This window comes from Pleurodeles waltl, chromosome 3_1 (assembly GCF_031143425.1).
Source record: "Pleurodeles waltl isolate 20211129_DDA chromosome 3_1, aPleWal1.hap1.20221129, whole genome shotgun sequence".
Classification (NCBI taxonomy): Eukaryota; Metazoa; Chordata; class Amphibia; order Caudata; family Salamandridae; genus Pleurodeles; species Pleurodeles waltl.
The window spans coordinates 747,400,731-747,419,603 of record NC_090440.1 but is presented as its reverse complement, the minus strand read 5'-3'; the positions used below and the strand labels follow the sequence as shown (position 1 = coordinate 747,419,603).

Sequence of the window (18,873 nt, the reverse complement as noted above, 5' to 3'; positions counted from 1 at the left end):
TAATCAACAGCCCCACTCAATGGATTCAAAGCACAACCTGTGTTCTTTTCACTGCCTTTCAGATGCACAGGGTAGATAAAGGTGAAATGCAAGTGGCCATCTAGCATTCCCAGTATGTATCTGTAGTCTGTTGTACAACTATCCTATTTTCTGGACTTTTCATTAAATGGGCAGCAGACCAGCATTTCACTCATTTCCTGCCTCCTTCAGATGTACTCTGGCACTACCCCTACACTCGTATTAGCGGGCTACCTCTACCGTGGACTTTGGAAGTCAACAGGGCCCTGCAGAAAAATACATCCTTGTGTGAGGTGAAAAAGGCTGTTTGTGTGAGATGAAAAAGGCTGTTTGGGTGAGGTGATAGTCACGACCCTTCTGCAAATTCCTACCTGAGGCCAGAATACAGTGACCTAAACTTTGTGAACTTGAACTTAAATTATTGGTAAAGGATAGTGTTTTGTGTCTAATGCAAGCAATGGCTATGCTGAGCAGAGCATGATAACAAGTGATGTAAATAATTTAGGCACTAAGATCACAAACAGAACCATGCAGTGAGGCTGAGAACTGACCATGTGCCCTCATTTCGCTTAGCTCAGCCAATGGGACCACATTTGTGCTTGCACTGCCTGCAACTGGAGTGAAATGAATGAATAAATCAGCTGAGCACACAACTCAAAGTGCATTAAAAAAGTATGGGAACAATGATGCTGCATGCAATAGGATAGGTTAGACGTGTGGCTAAGAAAACCAATATATTCTCTTTCAGGTAGCTACATACATAACTCATGCCTTAAACGAAAAATAGAAAAGTTAAGTTAATCACTGCATATTATGAAACCTCTATTAGTTAATGCGCTGAAAGGTCTGTGTGTAACTGAAAAGCCACAGAATTAAATCTTCGTTGGTGCAATGGAGAATTGTGTGTTGTGCAAATGTAAGTCATTAGGTTAAACTTGCATTACAGGCAGTATAAGATAGACTGCTACCAAACGTGCAAAAAGGTTTCAGATAAAATGGTTTAAGTAATACCCAAACTGAATGATTTTTTTTATTTTATTTAACTGGCCTGCAAAGCACGCACAGCTCAACTGGTAACCTTCTTGCATTACGAGTCGAAAACTATAACTCTTGGTCATCATCAACCTTCATCTGATTCCATCCAGTGCTTAATTTGTGCTTGTTGCTTCCAGTGCAAAGCACCAGCACTTATTTTTGAGGCCCAGCACTTTTTTTCTGCCTCAAGCATTTACTGCGAGCAAAAAACACATATGGGAAAGACTTAGGAAGGCGTGGTGGCATGCACGGTCATTTGCTATCATTCAGCAGAGGCAGGAGCAGCCCTTTGACTGTCCTTCTGCCCCCAGCCACGCTGTGCGCTGGCTGCATGCACTACTCAATTATCAAAGCCTCAGCCTAACTAAGGCTGCCATGATGAGCCAGGCAGCTAAAGTAAAATCAACTGCAGCGGTGAGTCGCCGCCCCAGGTGGAAAAATGCACACAACATGCTAATATAAGCCCAAAAAATAGGCACCCGCCAATTGAGTTTTTTTCTCTCACAACTCGGAAAAATGTCGCCCATTTGTGCAGGTAAATAGCCCATTCAGGCAACACTGGTCTACACTGGTTTAGAACCTCCAGGCATCGCGCTACAGAGAAACCATTACAAACAATAACAATTACATAAAGGAACCCATCATGCAATACTCATATAACACTAAGCACCATTAAAATTCCCAGAATGTTGGGGGGAAAAAAATCAAAATTTGGGGTGGAGATGTTTACTGGAGAAAAAAATATGAAGTTTTTTATCGCGAGCTACTCTAGATTATTAAAAATAAGGAGAAAACATCCAAATTTGGGGTGGAGATGTTTATTGGAGGAAACAAAATATAAAGGTTTTATCGCAAGCTGCTCTAGAGTATTAAAAATAAGGAAGAATGGGGGGCAACGGCCCATCACCTAAGCGGTTAAAGTATTCAAGGGCATATTATCCACAGTTACTTGTATTCAGAGGGCAGCGGGATCGTTTCAAGATGGCCGCTCCATTGATTACAGATTTTTAGCAATTGTTTGCAGGGTACAATTAAATGATGTAAATGGTCTGTTCCGAGGCGGTGCTGCTTAAGTATAGCGTCTGTTTTCTATATAGTTTACATTTAAACTCGAGGTGACATTGTTATACGTTCGTTCCACAGATTTAATCTTAACGCTTTCAACGCTAAACAATATATTGCACAAGCAACAGCGACCTTAATATTACAGCCTCCACGCCGTGCTTATGTGCTATGGGAGCGCGTCGCGAGAGCGCTCGAGTGACGCGTCACTGCGCAACTGCACAGAGCCTAAGGCGGTTGGTCGCCATTTTGTGCTGTGTAGGAGGGGAGGCTGGAGGTCGGGAAGCTGCAGAGCGGTGCCTTTCCGGGGCAGCTTTTAATACCACGAGAAGCGACAGACACGCCGTGGTGCTTCGTTTATCTTCTAAGTTGTGAAGACAGTGACAATGTCCGCAGAGGGATCCGCTGATCCGGTGAGTCGGAGAGCCTGTATATAGGGAAGGCCTGACTCTTGCCACTGGCCTTGTGATGAGAGATGGGTTGCTTTTCTCCGATAGAGTAATTTTCAGGCTGCTTGTATATATATGGCGCATTTCCTCGGTGCACATTGTTCGTACAAAGGTGCACAAATAGTATTTGAACGTACTCCAGCAGTAGAACTACGCCTCGTTCCTTGATCTTTAGATGCCCTCTTGCACCTTTGTTTTGACTGTGATTATCTTCTCATCTAGCTTTACGTCAGTACTTTATCACCTACACACGTTTTAAAGCCTTTACTTTCTTAATGACCCACTTCAAACCTGGTATTCCTCCTCTGCCATTTTTAATCCCAGAGCCTGTTTGACCTGTTTCTTCCTTCTACGTAACTCGTTTTCATTTCGTTCACCAGGACCCTTAAAGAACAGTGACTTCTATATGAGCTCGATCAGCCCTGTTACCAGCTACTAATCGGGTTCCCTCTGACTTTACCCACTGCTCCAAACCTTCCTGGTGGTTCCCATTTTCTAAATTGTATTTTTTTTCTCTTTCCTTCCAGTGTTAAACTGCTGCGTCAAGTCACAGCAGTTAACCACTCCGCGTGAAGTGTTTACTAGACTTTTGAAAATAAAAAGTTCAGTGAGACTCAAGGCAAGCACGGCCGTGTGCAACGAGACACAGATTGAGAAAGAGAGCAAAGTCCCTGGCGTGTATAAAACATTCAGTAATCGGTTACACACACACTGATTAATATTTGTTTAGACCTGTACAAACTAACTTTTATTCAGAGTGTCTTTGGGTGCTAGAATTAAGTTAACTAGTAAGTTAACTTACTGGGTTGTTAGTGTACCTGTTAAAAATGCCCGTAACATGGTGGTATTTTCAAATCATAGAATGCTGCTTGTATAGACGAATATGTACTTAAGATCACACAGGGTAGCAGTGTCTCGCATCGCAAACTTAGCAAGTTTTTTTTTTTTTTTATCAAATGGTGGCTTAGTTATAGACAAGCCCACTGTAGCGCTAATGTCAAATATAACCCTTCATTAGGTCATTAAAGAATTTTCGAGAGGCACAGACTAAAAAATAGCGGCTGGGTTAATCGCAGTCTGTCAAATCTAAAAACCCAAATTACCAAGCAAATTCATTGGTTAAGGTCAAGGTTCAGAGCAAACCCAGCATTGGAGCCGTAAACTGGACAGGACCCCCCACAAACATTCCTACCTTACCTCAGAAATCGCCCCCAGTTTAGTGTTTGAGTACCTGAAATGAATACTGAAAATTCCATGTTGTCACTCAATTGTAAAACAGGAGACCTTATTTGGCCGAATGGGTCAGTGTATGCATTGAACAGACCAAGAGACTGTGTTGATCCCTAGAATTGCCGCAAGGCATTAGCAATTGGGAGATGCATGCATGATACCACCTGTCAGCACTGCCTAAAATGACTGAACGCATTTTTACACTGTACTTTGGACATTTCCTTTAGTAAGGCTAGCAGGGTCACTGGTGTTAAACGCTGTAAATAGTCCTTGGAGAGTTAATATTGATGCCACTGTCATCTAACTGAAGCAGGTTTCCCATCCTCGCAAGCATCACTTGCGAGGACAGCAGGTTGAAATATTCCGCTGTTATGCTTGAAAAATGTCAACCTCTTTATTTACTGATTGCTGTAACCTTTAATGTAGTAAGACAAGTATTACCACGGCACGTCAACTGTCTTTGCCGGCTGCTGCACTGTTGTGTAGATACGTAGTGCGGGAAGGAATTGTTTTTCCACCTCGTGTTTTTCCTTGCAGCTGTGGTACAGGGCATATTCCTACTACGAGAAGTATTAAAAACAAAGTCTTAACTTTTGATAGAATTGAGCTGTCAAAACAGTTCATAGTATTTGGGTAACCTAAGTTACCCAAATACTATGAGCGGCTGAATGCCCGTCGTGTAATATGCCACTGCTCAAGTGAATTGCAATCTAAAACATTCTCGTTTTGGTCTGTGATTGACATCTTTAATGTTTTTTTGTTGACTCCTGCTTGCCAGCTGTTAAGTATTGGACACCATGCGTCCAGGATAGTAAGGTCTCTGCCAAGTTGGAAAAGTCTTTGTTGCTTGTTTCGCGCTTACTTTATATATCTTGCGCACTATCTATCTATATATATATATATATATATATATATATATATCACTAACGGCAGTCACCATCACATTCCTGAAGTAAAGTTGGTTCTTGGGTGGCGATTTATTTCGTAGCGCAGTGGGTTCGGCTGGGTTACTGGCGATTGGAGATGGAAGAGATTGCTACACAGCAATCCTCCCGACTATTTATTTATTTTCACCCCTGAATAAATGTGAAGGAGTGTGGACCTATTATTTGTCGTATATTAGCTGAGAGTCATTGTAATTTTAATGATTTTCCTCCCAACCTGATAGTTTTTCTCAAGGAGTAAGATGTACCGAGTTGTAGTACTAAACAATACACACTGCTGCATGTAAAAGTGACACCAGTAGTCCAGATAAATTGAGGCCTAGTATGCCATATAAACAATAAACAGCATAAACCCCCCTGTGCGGAAATACGTGTTGGCATAACTTACCCAACTCATTCAACAGTGAGCTAAATAACTTTATGATGTAAGTGAAAATAAAAAAACAATTTTTCATACTACTGTTCAGTAATCTTATTTCTTAAGAAAAACGATGTAGCACCTTGGAAGGATATGTTTTGCAGTTACAGTGACTGAGTTAATGTTTGAAAAGTATTTGGTGCATTCTCCTTGTCATCAATACAGTGCTATGTGTGATTCTTTGACAAGGGATCACATACTGCATTGGTCCTATAACACTTATAACCACTAGTGATACCTTCCCCCTACTCGTACTAGATATATTTATTATGTTTAACAAGCGCCTCCCTGGACGAGGACAAGTAGCCATTAGCAGTTCAACCCGGCTGCATAATTGCCCTTTTACATTCATTTAAGACATAGCCACTACAGGTTATGTCTGTCTCTGCCAGTCTACGGCAACAATACCACCCGTCGTCATTTGAACAGGCAGGCAATAATTTGATACATTCCATTCACTGCTGGCCTACTGGAAGACTAATCCACCACTGCAGTTCCCAAATAACTATGCTTAACACATTTCACGCTGACAATCGTTTGAGGGATGATTTCAACAAAGTAAACATTCCGAGAAGGTCTTCCCCCCCCCCCTTCCCCCCCAAAAAAAACCCACCAATCCATGATATACCTGCATCAGTGGAACACAAGCACATCACCAAATCCAGTAGGTCTGGTTTTAATTTGCTGACTGGTGTAAACTGGAGCATGCACAAATGTGCATTAATGCAAGACCTGTTGGCTTTTGTGATGCTGGAGAAAAAGGCGAAAAAAGGATTGTGTTCTGTATAGAATATATTTAGGAAAATATACGAATTGAATAAGACAAATAGTATGGTGATGTCTTTTTAGATGTAAGATAGTCTCATGAGCTCCATTACGTGCACTTCCTAGAAGGTGGAATCATACACCAAACAAAGCTTGACACTGCAGCTATACGCAGGACCTATTGTTACCTGATTTTTAACATCTACCTAGTGGATTTTGGATCCCTGTGAGATTAGTATTTACCTTTCAGTTTGCGCGGTGGGCTTTTTGTGTATTATTGTATCACACGTGGAATACTTGGATTGCAAAGCATGAGGTTTGATTTTTAGGTCTCATAAGTGTGCAGAATTATGCCATGTTATTGTACACCGGAAACAATCACTTTAGTTTATTCACCTCAGCGTGCTTTTTCAAAAATATTTTAGTTTGGACTCAAGATGCAAGGTAGACCAGTAGGCTTTACCAAGGCTTGTTAAATATTGGTGACAAAAGATCCTGCAGATAGCTGTGCTGTCAGGCTAGATCGAACAAGCATTGGTAATATCAATTGGTTGGACTTATAACTGGGGTTTCCTCTTCAGTCACTATAGGTTTCAGATACTCAATAAGTCAGCATGCAGAGGCACTCTGTTACTCATCTATGCATTCAGACACCAATTCATCCATTGACCCGCTCTTGCATTCACCCACTTGCCCTCCTCAGTAAAAGGGGCACACACTCATCAAGCACATACATGATAAATTAAGAGACTACAGGTAGACTAGAGAAAACATGACCCCATTTAAACTTACGGGTCAACTGCTTGCAATTGAAAAATTAACGTTAATTTAACAGCATGTGATTGTTGTGCTATACAGTTGTACAGTGTGTAATTTTGTGTTTTTTTTTTAGATCCAAAATACCTACTTTACGTAGAAGCAGCTGTGCACAAAACCATTCCATGACCGTTCTGTCAACATCATACTAGGCAGTCACCTTCAAATTGTAACATGTATAATGTCACTGCTCTACTGATTCAACATGACTAACTTCTGGTGGGTAGCTTTGAACAGTAAAACAGTGATAAACTGCAGGCAATACCAATCAAAGATGGTCACCCAGTATAGAAATGGTGGCTTCACCAGTTGCAATACAGTGCATATAAAATGAGCGGCAGTCGAGTGGCTCGGTTGGTCAGTCTGACAAGCTGCAGGAAGCTCTTGAAAAAAGAATGAGGTAAAAAAAAAAAAAATCTAAACGACTGGCTGCCAGCTGAGACTCAAGAGTTTTAAGAGGGGATTTGCACGTGTTAACTGGCAAAATGCTGTTAATCACATTGCAATAGAGCCTGTGGCAAAAATGGGCTAACATGCAATGATACTCTGTCATGAGGAGAAGCAGAATGTGGCTGACCCTCTAATGACAGAAGAGGGGTGACCCAAAGACCCTGGGTGTGTGCACGTGTGTGTAGACCTACTTTATTTTTATTTTTTAACCCGGGCTCGACGGACAACTGCACCTGCCAAGTTCTCATAAGACAGAATTTAGGTGCCGCTCAATGCAAATCTTCTACCCTCTGGGATTTTTTACGTAAGTAACAAATACGAACATTCTTGCATACCACAGTAATAGGTGAAATTCCATGTAACCGAACACCAGTCTACATGCTTTAATATGGTTTTCATCACTTGGCCATTAGCTGCCTATTGACTTTAACATGTGTTTCGTTATAAATAAGTTAGACCTGCTTCTTTTGCCATAACTTTTTACACTAGACAGATCTTGCCTATTGCCTTCATCCATGGATTTCCATCTTAAGATCTTCAGTCCTGGTGCGTTGAGGATAAGGTTTCCCTCAAAGCAGAAATTGCAGTATTTTGGGGGGTGTTTTAGCAGACACGTCTGTTCAATCAAAATCTTTACTTGAGGGAATCAATGTTTGGGTGGAGACAAAGCCCTTCTTACTAGTACTTCTTAAATCTTTAACACACACTGTCAGGCGACAGCTGTGCTACAATGCCCGACCTAAAAATCTCAGACTAAACAACCACTTGTAGTAACCAACTTAGCGGATTTTGATGTTAAAAAATAACTTAAAGGGACTTGCAGAGCTGATCAAAGCTGCCACCTTACCAAAAAATCATAAACTGCCTGTCTCACTTCTTCACCTGTCACACTGCTGAGCTCTGTGTCCCAGTGTAAAATACTGCACTGTGGTGGTCAGCACGTACGACATGGCAACACTTATCACGGAGGAATATAATTAAGGTCATACCTTTCTACCACTCACTACACAGTGTAGTGTACTAACCGCAAGTCATAGGGGTAGCAAATCTTAGAATAAAGAGTGTACAAGTTAAACCATGGGTGTAAGGAGAGTCAAAGCAGAAAAGCACATCCCTTAACCTTTACCTTGGTCTGGTTGTATTGACACACTTTACCTTCAAAGAGACAATTGCTGTTACCCAGTGTCCTTTGATTTAAAAATTTTTAGATGGGGAGAGCTTGTAATAGTCTGTCTTTAATAAATATGTAGCGTAGACATAGAGTTGAGCTTAAAATCATTTTAGATCTCTAGTAGTATAATGTTATGGTTCCTGGTGCTAAACCTTTATTTGATAACATGGTGGTCTAGTGTGCATTGCATAGAATGTTTCTTCTGAAATGTCTCATCTTAACCTCTTAGCTGCTGGGCCTTTCCCCCCCCCCCCAGTGCTGAGCCCTTTTTTTGCTATTTGGGGTAGTTCGCGCTTAGGGCTTCATAACTTTTTGTCCACATAAGCTAACCACGCCAAATTTGCGTCCTTTTTTTCCAACATCCTAGGGATTCTAATGGTACCCAGAGTTTGTGGTTTCCCCTGGAGGAGACCAAGAAAATAGCCAAAATACAGTGAAAATTTCTTTTTTTCCAAAAAAATGGGAAAAAAGGGCAGCCGAAGAAGGCTTGTGGTTTTTTCCCTGAAAATGCCATCAACAAAGGGTTTCTGGTGCTGAAATCACTATCTTCCCACCTTTCAGGAACGGGCAGACTTGAATCGGAAAACCACATTTTCCAACACAAATTTGGCATTTTACTGGGACATACCCCATTTTTACTATTTTTGGTGCTTTCAACCTCCTTCCAGTTAGTGACCGGAATGGGTGTGAAACCAATGCTGGATCCCGGAAAGCTAAACATTTCTGAAAACTAGACAACATTCTGAATTCAGCAAGGGGTCATTTGTGTAGATCCTACAAGGTTTTCCTACAGAAAATAACAGCTGAAATAAAAAAATATTGAAATTGAGCTGAAAACAACAGCCATTTTTCTTTATGTTTTACTCTGTAACTTTTTCCTGCGATGTCAGATTTCTGAAAGCAATATACCGTTTTGTCTGCTGGACTCTTCTGGTTGCGGGGATATAAAGGGCTTATAGGTTCATCAAGAACCCTAGCTACCCATATCCAATAAATGAGGTGCACCCTGCAGTTGGTTTTCATTCTATACTGGGTATACAGCAATTCATTTGCTGAAATATCAAGAGTGAAAAAGAGGTATCAAGAAAACCTTTGCATTTCCAAAATGGGATCAAGATAAGGTTTTGAGGAGCAGTGGTTATTTGCACATCTCTGAATTCCGAGGTGCCCATACTAGCATGTGAATTGCAGGGCATTTCTCAAATAGACGTCTTTTTTACACACTCTCTTATATTTGGAAGGAAAAAATGTAGAGAAAGATAAGGGGCAATAACACTTGTTTTGCTATTCTATGTTCCCCCAAGTCTCCCGATAAAAATGATACCTCACTTGTGTGGGTAGGCCTAGCGCCCGCGACAGGAAATGCCCCAAAACACAACGTGGACACATCACAGAAAACAGAGGTGTTTTTTGAAAAGTGCCTACCTGTAGATTTTGGCCTCTAGCTCAGCCGGCACCTAGGGAAACCTACCAAACCTGTACATTTTTTAAAACTAGAGACCTAGGGGAATCCAAGATGGGGTGACTCGCGGGGCTCTGACCAGGTTCTGTTACCCAGAATCCTTTGCAAACCTCAAAAAGTGGCTAAAAAAACACGTTTTCCTCACATTTCGATGACAGAAAGTTCTGGAATCTGAGAGGAGCCTCAAATTTCCTTCCACCCAGCGTCCCCCCAAGTCTCCCGATAAAAATGATACCTCACTTGTGTGGGTAGGCCTAGCGCCCGCGACAGGAATGGATCACACAAGGGTCAATGGTAGTCCTTGCTTGAGGTCTACTGTTAACCCTGGAGTGATTCATTCCTGAAGCAGGCACACAAGCGGGGTTGTGTTTTTATCAGGACAAGTGGGGAAACACTGGGTGGTAGGAATTTTGAGGATCCCTGCAGATCCCTGGACTTCTGCTCATTGGAATGCAAGGAAAATGTGTTTTTTAAGCACATAATGTAATTTCAAGGGGATTCTGGGTGAAGGAAAACTGGTGAGAGCCATGCAAGTCCTGCACCCTTGGTCTCCCCTGGTACTAGTTTGTTAAAGTTAACTCACCACTCACACTGGTTGGTTTTAGCACCTCCAGAAATTATGGTTTTAAAGCATGATTACTTATCAAAGTATCTGAATGTTGAAACCAAGCCTTCTGAAGGTGGGCCATAAAGCCGCGTCCAGGCACCAACCTCTTTATGGTCCATTCACACGCCATTCACGCACAACAAACAACCCTTTCATATCGCCAGCCACGGGCCCAATCCAATCAATCACTCCACTCACATTAACTTACCGCTGCCAGACAAGGGCCCATCACATTCACACGCCACAGAACGGAATAAGTTTGACTACATTTTACCACCTGTCAAGTAACTGCCTCCTTCTTCCTTAACATTACCAAATGCATGCGTAACAAACCTTTACTAATGACTCCTGTGACAGCCACCTGAGGCTCAGGAAGACATGTTTTTCATGCGCCTTTAGCGCAATCTCTGTGCTAAATCCAACTCCTTCCAGTTTGTGGATGCAAGTTGGGGGTGTCCGAGTATGCCGTACAAAGCGATTCCTCGAACTGAGTGAGCATATCTACCTTTGAAACTAAGGGAGACATGCTGGGGACTTCTCATGATGTTCCCTAAAGAGAAGGTCATAGGCTATGGAAAAGGGTAGTGTTTGGTACATAGGGGAGTCCATGAGAACGTAGCATATGTCCCAGCCAACATTATGTGCAGTGATGTGACTATAATGCACTTATACAGCAAACTGAACATCTACTAAGTTCTGATGGGGGATGAACATGAAAAGCAGGTCAAACACTGACCTATACAAGTCATTCTCCTTTAGTGCTGGGATGGCACCAATGGGTTTGAATCCATAGGTGTAGATGATGTACATCTGTACTACCTTTACTATCTGCCTTCTACCTGTGCAATAACCCTGTGAAGGCACTCCTACCATAAGCTTTCCTTACCCATCCATGTCTCTGTTCTCATCAGAGTCCTGGCTAATCCTGTATAATAGCCAAGTGAACCTATACTAGTTTGTGGAAGCAAGTTGGGGGCTTCCAAGTATACCCTACAAAGTGATTTCTCGAACTGAGAGAGCATATCTACCGTTGAAAGTAAGGAAGACATGCAGGTGAAGAAAGGGTACTCCGTGGCAATGTGGCATATGTTCTGTCTACTAGTATATGCAGTAGGGGGAAGAAAATGCATGTTAATTGAACAGAACACTGACCATGCCAAAAGGAAGTCCATGATGAAGTAAAATTCTGTGGCTCCTTGCCTAACGAAGCAGTGGCCCATGGACGTTCGGTATCCATGCACTGCCACTGAAAGGATTACCCAACAGCAGCTCAACCTCAGTCGATTTCCCAGAACTTTGCTTTAGTATGATACAACGTAAAGCAAGTAGGGATACAGAGGCCTGGTTGTGATGGACACTGGGGACAGTAATACCGACTCTCCTGCCGCTTTCCATGCTTTGAGCACACTTTACAGCGACGACATGGGCGATCCTTTTTGGGTGTTTTAGGTATGCGATCAGCAAAGTGTCGCTCCTGCAGCCTTGCCACATCCTCCAGAACATATGAGGTGGAGGCTGCTGCTTCTTCAGTAACAGCAGTGAGGCTTTCAATTACAGACAACTGGAAGTCAAGGAAAGTCATGAGTCTTCCTGTTGTTGTCTGACGGTAAACAACATACGCATTATATGTTGCCATCTGAATCAGGTGGGTAAACAGTTTCTTGTACCAAGTGCGAGTTTTACGACACGCATTGTATGGTTGAAGAACCTGGTCGTTCTTGTCCACTCCACCCATGTACTTATTGTAATCGAGTATACAGATGGGCTTGTGGACTTCGGCCATCTGACCCCAAACCGTGATGGGAGAAGTGCTCTCATCATGAATTGTAGTGAGCACGTATACATCACGTCTATCTAGGAACTTGACTGCGAGCAGTTTGTTAGAACGCAATGCAGTACTCTGTGATTTCTGGAGCTTCTTGCAAACAAGCTCCCGCGGGAATCCTTTGCGGTTACAACGAACTGTACCGCAGGCCACAGTGCCAGCTTTGTAGAGCTCACTGAACAGCTCTACTCCTGTATAGAAATTGTCCACATAAAGGTTATAACCTTTGTGAAGAAGTGGCTGGACAAGTTCCCATACAATCTTACCTGTGACCCCTAACGCGGGAGGGCAACCTACAGGGTTTAGGGTAGAATCCTTCCCTGTATACACTCTCAGGCTGTACACATAGCCAGTAGAGCTCTCACACAGCATGTACAGCTTTATGCCATAGCGAGCTCTTTTGCTCGCAATGTACTGTCTGAAAAGCAGCCGTCCTTTGTACAGGATCAAGGACTCATCGACTGCTATATTCTTTCCAGGAGTATAGATCTCTGGAAACCTGGCAGACAAATGTTCCACGACAGGCCGAATTTTGAACAACCTGTCATGATCTGGATGGTCCCGGGGCAATGCAGCAGAATTGTCATTGAAATGCAGCATGCGCTGCAGTAGCAAAAAACGATCTCTGCTCATGTATGGTGCGAAGATGGGAGTTACCCAAACCGTGCGAGTCGTCCAGTAGGACTGCAAGGTGGGTTTCTGTACTAACCCCATTTTGAGGGTAAGGCCCAAAAATATCTTCAACTCCGCCAGCGAAGTGGGAGTCCACTGGCGTGCCCTAGAACGGGGCCCTAGAGTGCCTCCGCGCTCCCTCAGAAATTGGTCTGCACGCAAATTTGTTTGCTGCACAACTTTCTGAAGAAAGTCAACATCCAAAAACAGATAGATGTAGTCGACTGGCAAAAAGTTAGCTGTATCGACTTTACATCCAGCGTCACCAGTAAAAGGTGGAATTTGGGGCTGAACCAAACAGGGGGGCTGCCAAGAGAGCACTCGTTCTGTGCTTGCGGCAGCAAGCACGTGCTCTCTGGGTTCGGCTAACCCAATGTGGTCCCGCTGCCCAGAATGTGCTTGCGAAGGGACAGCACGGATGTCGTCATTGTCTCCTTCAGACTCACTGGAAGAGGTGTCGTCAGATGGGACTCCGCCGACTGAAAAATCACTCCCAGAATCTGCCCCATTGTCCTCTCCCTCAGATGCTGTCTCAGTGTCTGCTGTCTCAGTCTCTGAGCCTACATCAGAACTGTCCTCCATAACCCGAGCTAGGGCTTGATCAGCAGTCATCCAACGAGACGCCATCTCTGCAACTGGCTAAACTGTCCCTCTAAATTACTATCCTACGTAGAAGGCAGATAGTCACAAAATTGCTTGTTGGTATGTTTGTTGTGTACAACAGGAAATGTCGTCACCTTACCTTCGCTTCTTCTCCAATTCTGCAGATTCTCTGAAAACACTGAAAAAAACAAAAAAAGAATGTATTACTTCACCTTACCACACACCCTGGGGGATGAACATGAAAAGCAGGTCAAACACTGACCTATACCTCCTCTTCTAATTCCCTCAGTACTATCCAGCAAAACTGCCACTACAGAAAAGACATGCATGCATGCATATTGTGTGTGTGTGTGTGTGTGTGTGTGTGTGTATGTATATATATATATATATATATGTTTAGAAACAAAGTGGTTGAAGGGTTGCTGGGCGGCACACTCCACTGCCGGTGCCCAGTGACAGGGAAGACCAATCTAGAAATTATCTAATGCCGAAAAATTTCACCGCACTCCATGAAGTACAAATAAACGTGTATTTTATTGCAGTCAATAACCACCAACGTGTTTCAACTCACCAAGGAGTCTTGATCACGGTCCTCGTGGAGTGCGGTGAAATTGTTCACCATTATAAAACTACACACACAAGAATAACAAGCATTTACAATGCAATGGGTCTCGCATCTGCTCGAGTTAGAGCTATTAGCGTTATAAACTCCTAACCCAACTTTTCTTGCCACATAAATTGATAATTTAAAGTTAAACTCTTTCACATAAGAGAGCCGATTCACAGCGCCATGGCCACCATGAGCATCATGTGAAGAGTTACACAAAAGGAAAAGAAGTTCGCTCGCAGTTAAACGTAACAGCAAAAGTGCAATTAGCCATGTACCAGGGGCGATGGCCAAGGCGGTAGCAAAACCTCCCCAAGGAGGGACAAAGGTAAATCATTTTCCAATGCCATCAAAGGAGTGGTAGTGATGGGCGTGAGGTGGGCGTTGTTAGAAGCCCAGATACACACCAACAAGTCAGAAAAGCAGCACATGGACGCTGCAATGCTTGTCCTGAAAAAAATATATATATCTATCTATCTATATATATCTATATAGATACATATATATATCTATATAGATATATATATATATCTATATAGATATATATATATCTATATAGATATATATATATCTATATATGTGTATACATATATACACACATATATATAAGACTCATGTCACAAATCTTTTTCTTTTTATACATGTGTGCTTGCCCTCGGCAAAGCACACATGTTTTAAAAAAAAAATGGCCCCTTTGATGGTCACCCTAGGGGCTGACCACCAACAATTTGTTTTTTTTTGTTTTTTTTTTACCCTGGGGGGGCGATCGGCCTCCCCAGGCAAAACCATTTTTTTTTTCCCCTGGGGTCAGGGCCGACCCCGCCATGTATTTTTTTTTTTTTTTTTGGGGGGGGCGCGATCGCCCCCCAAAACAGTGTAAATAATTTAAATATTGCCGGGGGGGGGTGGTGGCCCTTTTACGAGGGGGCCGACCCCCCCAAAGAAGATCCCTGGTGCCTAGGGGCGTTTCCTGGCCGTGGATCGCAGCCGCGCTGCGATCCACGGCCAGGAAACGGTGCCAGGGAGGCATCGATGGAAAGGGGAGAGCCTCCCCTTTCCATCGATGCCTCCCTGGCATCTGGGGAGGCCGTTTTGGCCTTTTTTTCTCCACCGGAGAAGGAGAGAACGCTTACCTCCGTCTCTCCTTCTCCGGTGGGGAAAAAATGTGACGTCAGCGCGCCTCGCGGCGCGCTGACGTCATAAGGGGGCGGGAGGGGGGTGGGATAGAGACGCGGAAGCTCTTCCGCGTCTCCTACGGTGGAAAAATAAAATAAAAAAAATCCTCCGGTGCATTGCACCGGAGGATTTTTAACCCCCTCCCTGGTGTCGCCCACTGGTCGTGACCCGCACCAGGGAGGGAGTGTGGGCGTCGGCCAGTGGCCGACGCCCGCATTTAACGGGTTAAGCAGGTAAATTGTCCCGCATACCTCTGTGCTTTGTCATTCTTTAGGAACAGGCTTTCAATTAGCAAAAACTGATGATGGAGTATGTGTATTGAAGAGGCCAACAGTGTTTCTATTCCAAATCCATACTGGCACTGATTGTGAACAGCTGCAGATTGGTTAACGTATGGAGTCTAGGGGCAAAAAGTGGAACATCTCCTTGCTGTGGCATATCTAGTTGTGGCTTAGGGTCAGAGAATTAATGATATATCCCAGGATTTTGCCACCGAAGTTTGTAACTAGGAGATCTACACATGGACCTGGGTGTTCAGCATGTTCTGCGTCTTCCAGTTACCTTTGGGATGCCAGCAGAAAGTGAATGCAGTCAACAGCCCAAGACCCATTTTGTAAACACAGAATCTAGACGCAGTCAGCAGCCCCAGCCGCATTCAGGAAATTCACATTGGAGTAAAGGAGTCCATGCTTTTGTCCACAGGATGTAACATGGCATCCATTACCTAGGTCTGTTTTTGACAGTGTTGGCTGAGATTAACTTTACACTGGAGCTGCTGTATTTTTGAAGTACCCACTGTTGCAGTATTGGAGGGCCTGCAAGAAATTTAGCATTGGTGATGATGCGATCCAAATGTGTGCCTGCAGGTCCTCCAGTAACAAACACCCTGTCTGGTTGATGTATTGTTCAATAAATGGCTTGGTCATGTTTGGGTTCATCTGATGCATTATATCCAAGCTCTCCAATACTGTGCAGTTGCCTCTTGATGTTGAAATGGCTTCTCTCGCAGCATCAGATTTTGTTCAAGTGTGATCAATAAGTAGTCTCTGTCCTGCAGCTGCCTGCGTGCTGCTGTGTAGTTTAAAACAAGATTTTTTTAAAGCTGTGGCGGACTTATTTAGTGCACTGGGTTATAGTAGGTGGTGTTGATGGTGATAGGGTGGGGGTCATTATTAGGCCTGGGAATTCCAGTTACGCCAGGGCAAACAGCATTTTTGGTAATTCCACATTACTCTGTAATGCAGACTTACCAATAGTTATGCAGTTACTTGTGCTCCCATAATGAGGAGTCCTTTTGGGGGGAAAGCCTACGGCGAGAGCACATTTAGTGAGCAGCTGCTTGAGTTCGCTATTCATGTTCTGTTGCATTTAGCGCTTTCTTAGCACAAAATACATCCGCGTAATTCAAGCGTTATTTTACAGACTTATTGGGTAATTCCACCTGATTACATTACACAGAATTACATGAGGTATGCCCACCCCTCCGCATGATAGAATTGCTGATTAGGTTTGTATGAGGGGGATCTGCTGGTAGTTATTTGATATGCTTTACATTTTTTGGTAGCTGAATGCAATTTTTTTTTGTAATTTTATATATATATATATAATAGTTTTCGATAGGGGTTGCTGGTCAACCTTGACTTTTGGGGAGAGAGTTGTTTAATAATTCCAAATATTCATGGTGGTTTATTTGCTTGTAATAACCCTTTGACGTCTGGTGCTTTGGTGTATGTGCAGTTGATACCTGTGCAAATACAACTGATTTTTTTAATTTATTTTATTTTATATTTTTTGTTCAAGTTGTAAAAAATGTCTAGATTAGTAGCACCAGGTACTCCTTGCATTATAAAGTAATAAATGTGAAAACCTGCTCTTGAACTGAACGGTTACTTTCTGTAACTTTGACTGACCTCTGTATGATGCCCTTGGACTTGATTTCCGAGTGTATGAATTTACCAGAAATAGCATATAAAAATACAATCATCACGCAATACAAACGCAACAGTGGAAACCTCATTGATGTAGTTGTCCCATATCCAGCAAAATGAATTACTATTGCGCTGTATGCTTAAAAAATTCAGCACGACAAGACACTTAGGCCTAGATAGTTGATGTGGGGTATATTCCATCTTTTTTTTTTTTGTTTGAGATCAGCCCCAAAAAACTCTGCAGCTATACTAATGTGCAGCCCAGAAAGGTGAATTCGATAAAAAAGAAATAAATAAAAATCTAAAAAAAAAAAAAAAAAATCTGGTAAATGTATGCTTCGTTGTCATAAGCACTTGGACAATGCTACCAATCCATAGACATTTATTTGTTGGTGTAGTACTGCTCTTAATTTATAAGGTCTTAGGTGACTTCCTAAAAACGTGTCCTTTTTTTGGTATAAAGATTCTTCTAAAACATTGAACTGACAGGGGAATGAAATGCAAAATCTGTGCCACCTGCTTGCATGTGGAATATTCAACAACCCACTGGAACAGTTTGGCCCCTTGAGTGGAAGAATTAGGGGCGATATGTACGAACACATTTTCCCATAGACACAGAATGGATAAAACCCCTTGCTACATCTAGCCCTAAATTTCTTTTTTCTTCTTCCCTTTCTCTTTCTCCCTTCTTCTTCTTTTCCTTCTTTTTCCCTTCTTCTTCTTTTCCTTCTCCTTTATTCTTCTCCTCCTAGAATTTTAGATCCTATTAAGGACACAGAGGCAAGGATTATGTTTCCTCTTTCATTTACTGACCACACATCAGCCAATGAAAAACAGTATAAACTTTAAACTACATATCCAATGAACACTCATCCATCCAAACATGGCTCTTCTCTGACAATATAAATAGCATTAACACTATAGTCCTTCCTCGTTCTTTGCGGGGGAAAAAAATAAACAAATTTAAGAGTCATTATAGACCGTGCAGAACACTGGTCTGCTGAAATGCCCTCTTGGAACGTGCCAACCGTCCCAACTTTTCCTTCCGGCTACTTCATCCACAGAACAGAACGTCCACCTGATCTAACATCATAATCGAAGAATTCAAGAAGCAGTGTTGTTTGCCCCTGCAGAAGAAGTCTAGCAAAAACTAATATCCACAAATATATACATCGGGTTGGGTACTTTAATCAACTAATCATATTATATTTGACAAACAGTTATATCATGCAAAGCATGTATAGCATATACTTACTAAGGGTGGGATAATCCTCACCTCCGTGTCCTTAAAAGAATAAAATTCTTGACGCGCTAGGTAATTTTTTTTTTTAATTCTGTGGCAGGACCGGAGGCTTCAGATTATGCTAATTTAAAGTCTATTTACTACATCACATACTAAATCAACAATAGATTTATGGTAACATACTTTGAAAGTAGAATCATTTTACCAGTCTGATGCTGCCATAATATCTTCCAATCTAGCTCCTGTTGAAAAAGGTTTAGAAGCCATAGCTCCTCTGACAGAATGATCTCCAAAGATGTTTACATCTATACCTGCTTCTGCCAATAACCATGTGACCCTACGAGCCAAAGTTGCTGCACTGACTGGACGAAAAGGCTTCTGCAAATAAATTA

General features: G+C 42.5%; 1 protein-coding gene across 1 annotated transcript in view; it reads left to right on the top strand.

Annotated features, from left to right (window-relative positions):
* Positions 1 to 2,365: 2,365 nt before the first annotated feature.
* The window catches only part of CSTF3 (cleavage stimulation factor subunit 3), a 409,061-nt gene continuing 392,553 nt past the window's right edge, over positions 2,366 to 18,873 (top strand). The window contains exon 1 of the mRNA XM_069223523.1: positions 2,366 to 2,528. Coding sequence (XP_069079624.1) covers positions 2,502 to 2,528 — 27 coding nt within the window. The 5' untranslated portion in view covers positions 2,366 to 2,501. The remainder of the gene's footprint in view (positions 2,529 to 18,873) is intronic.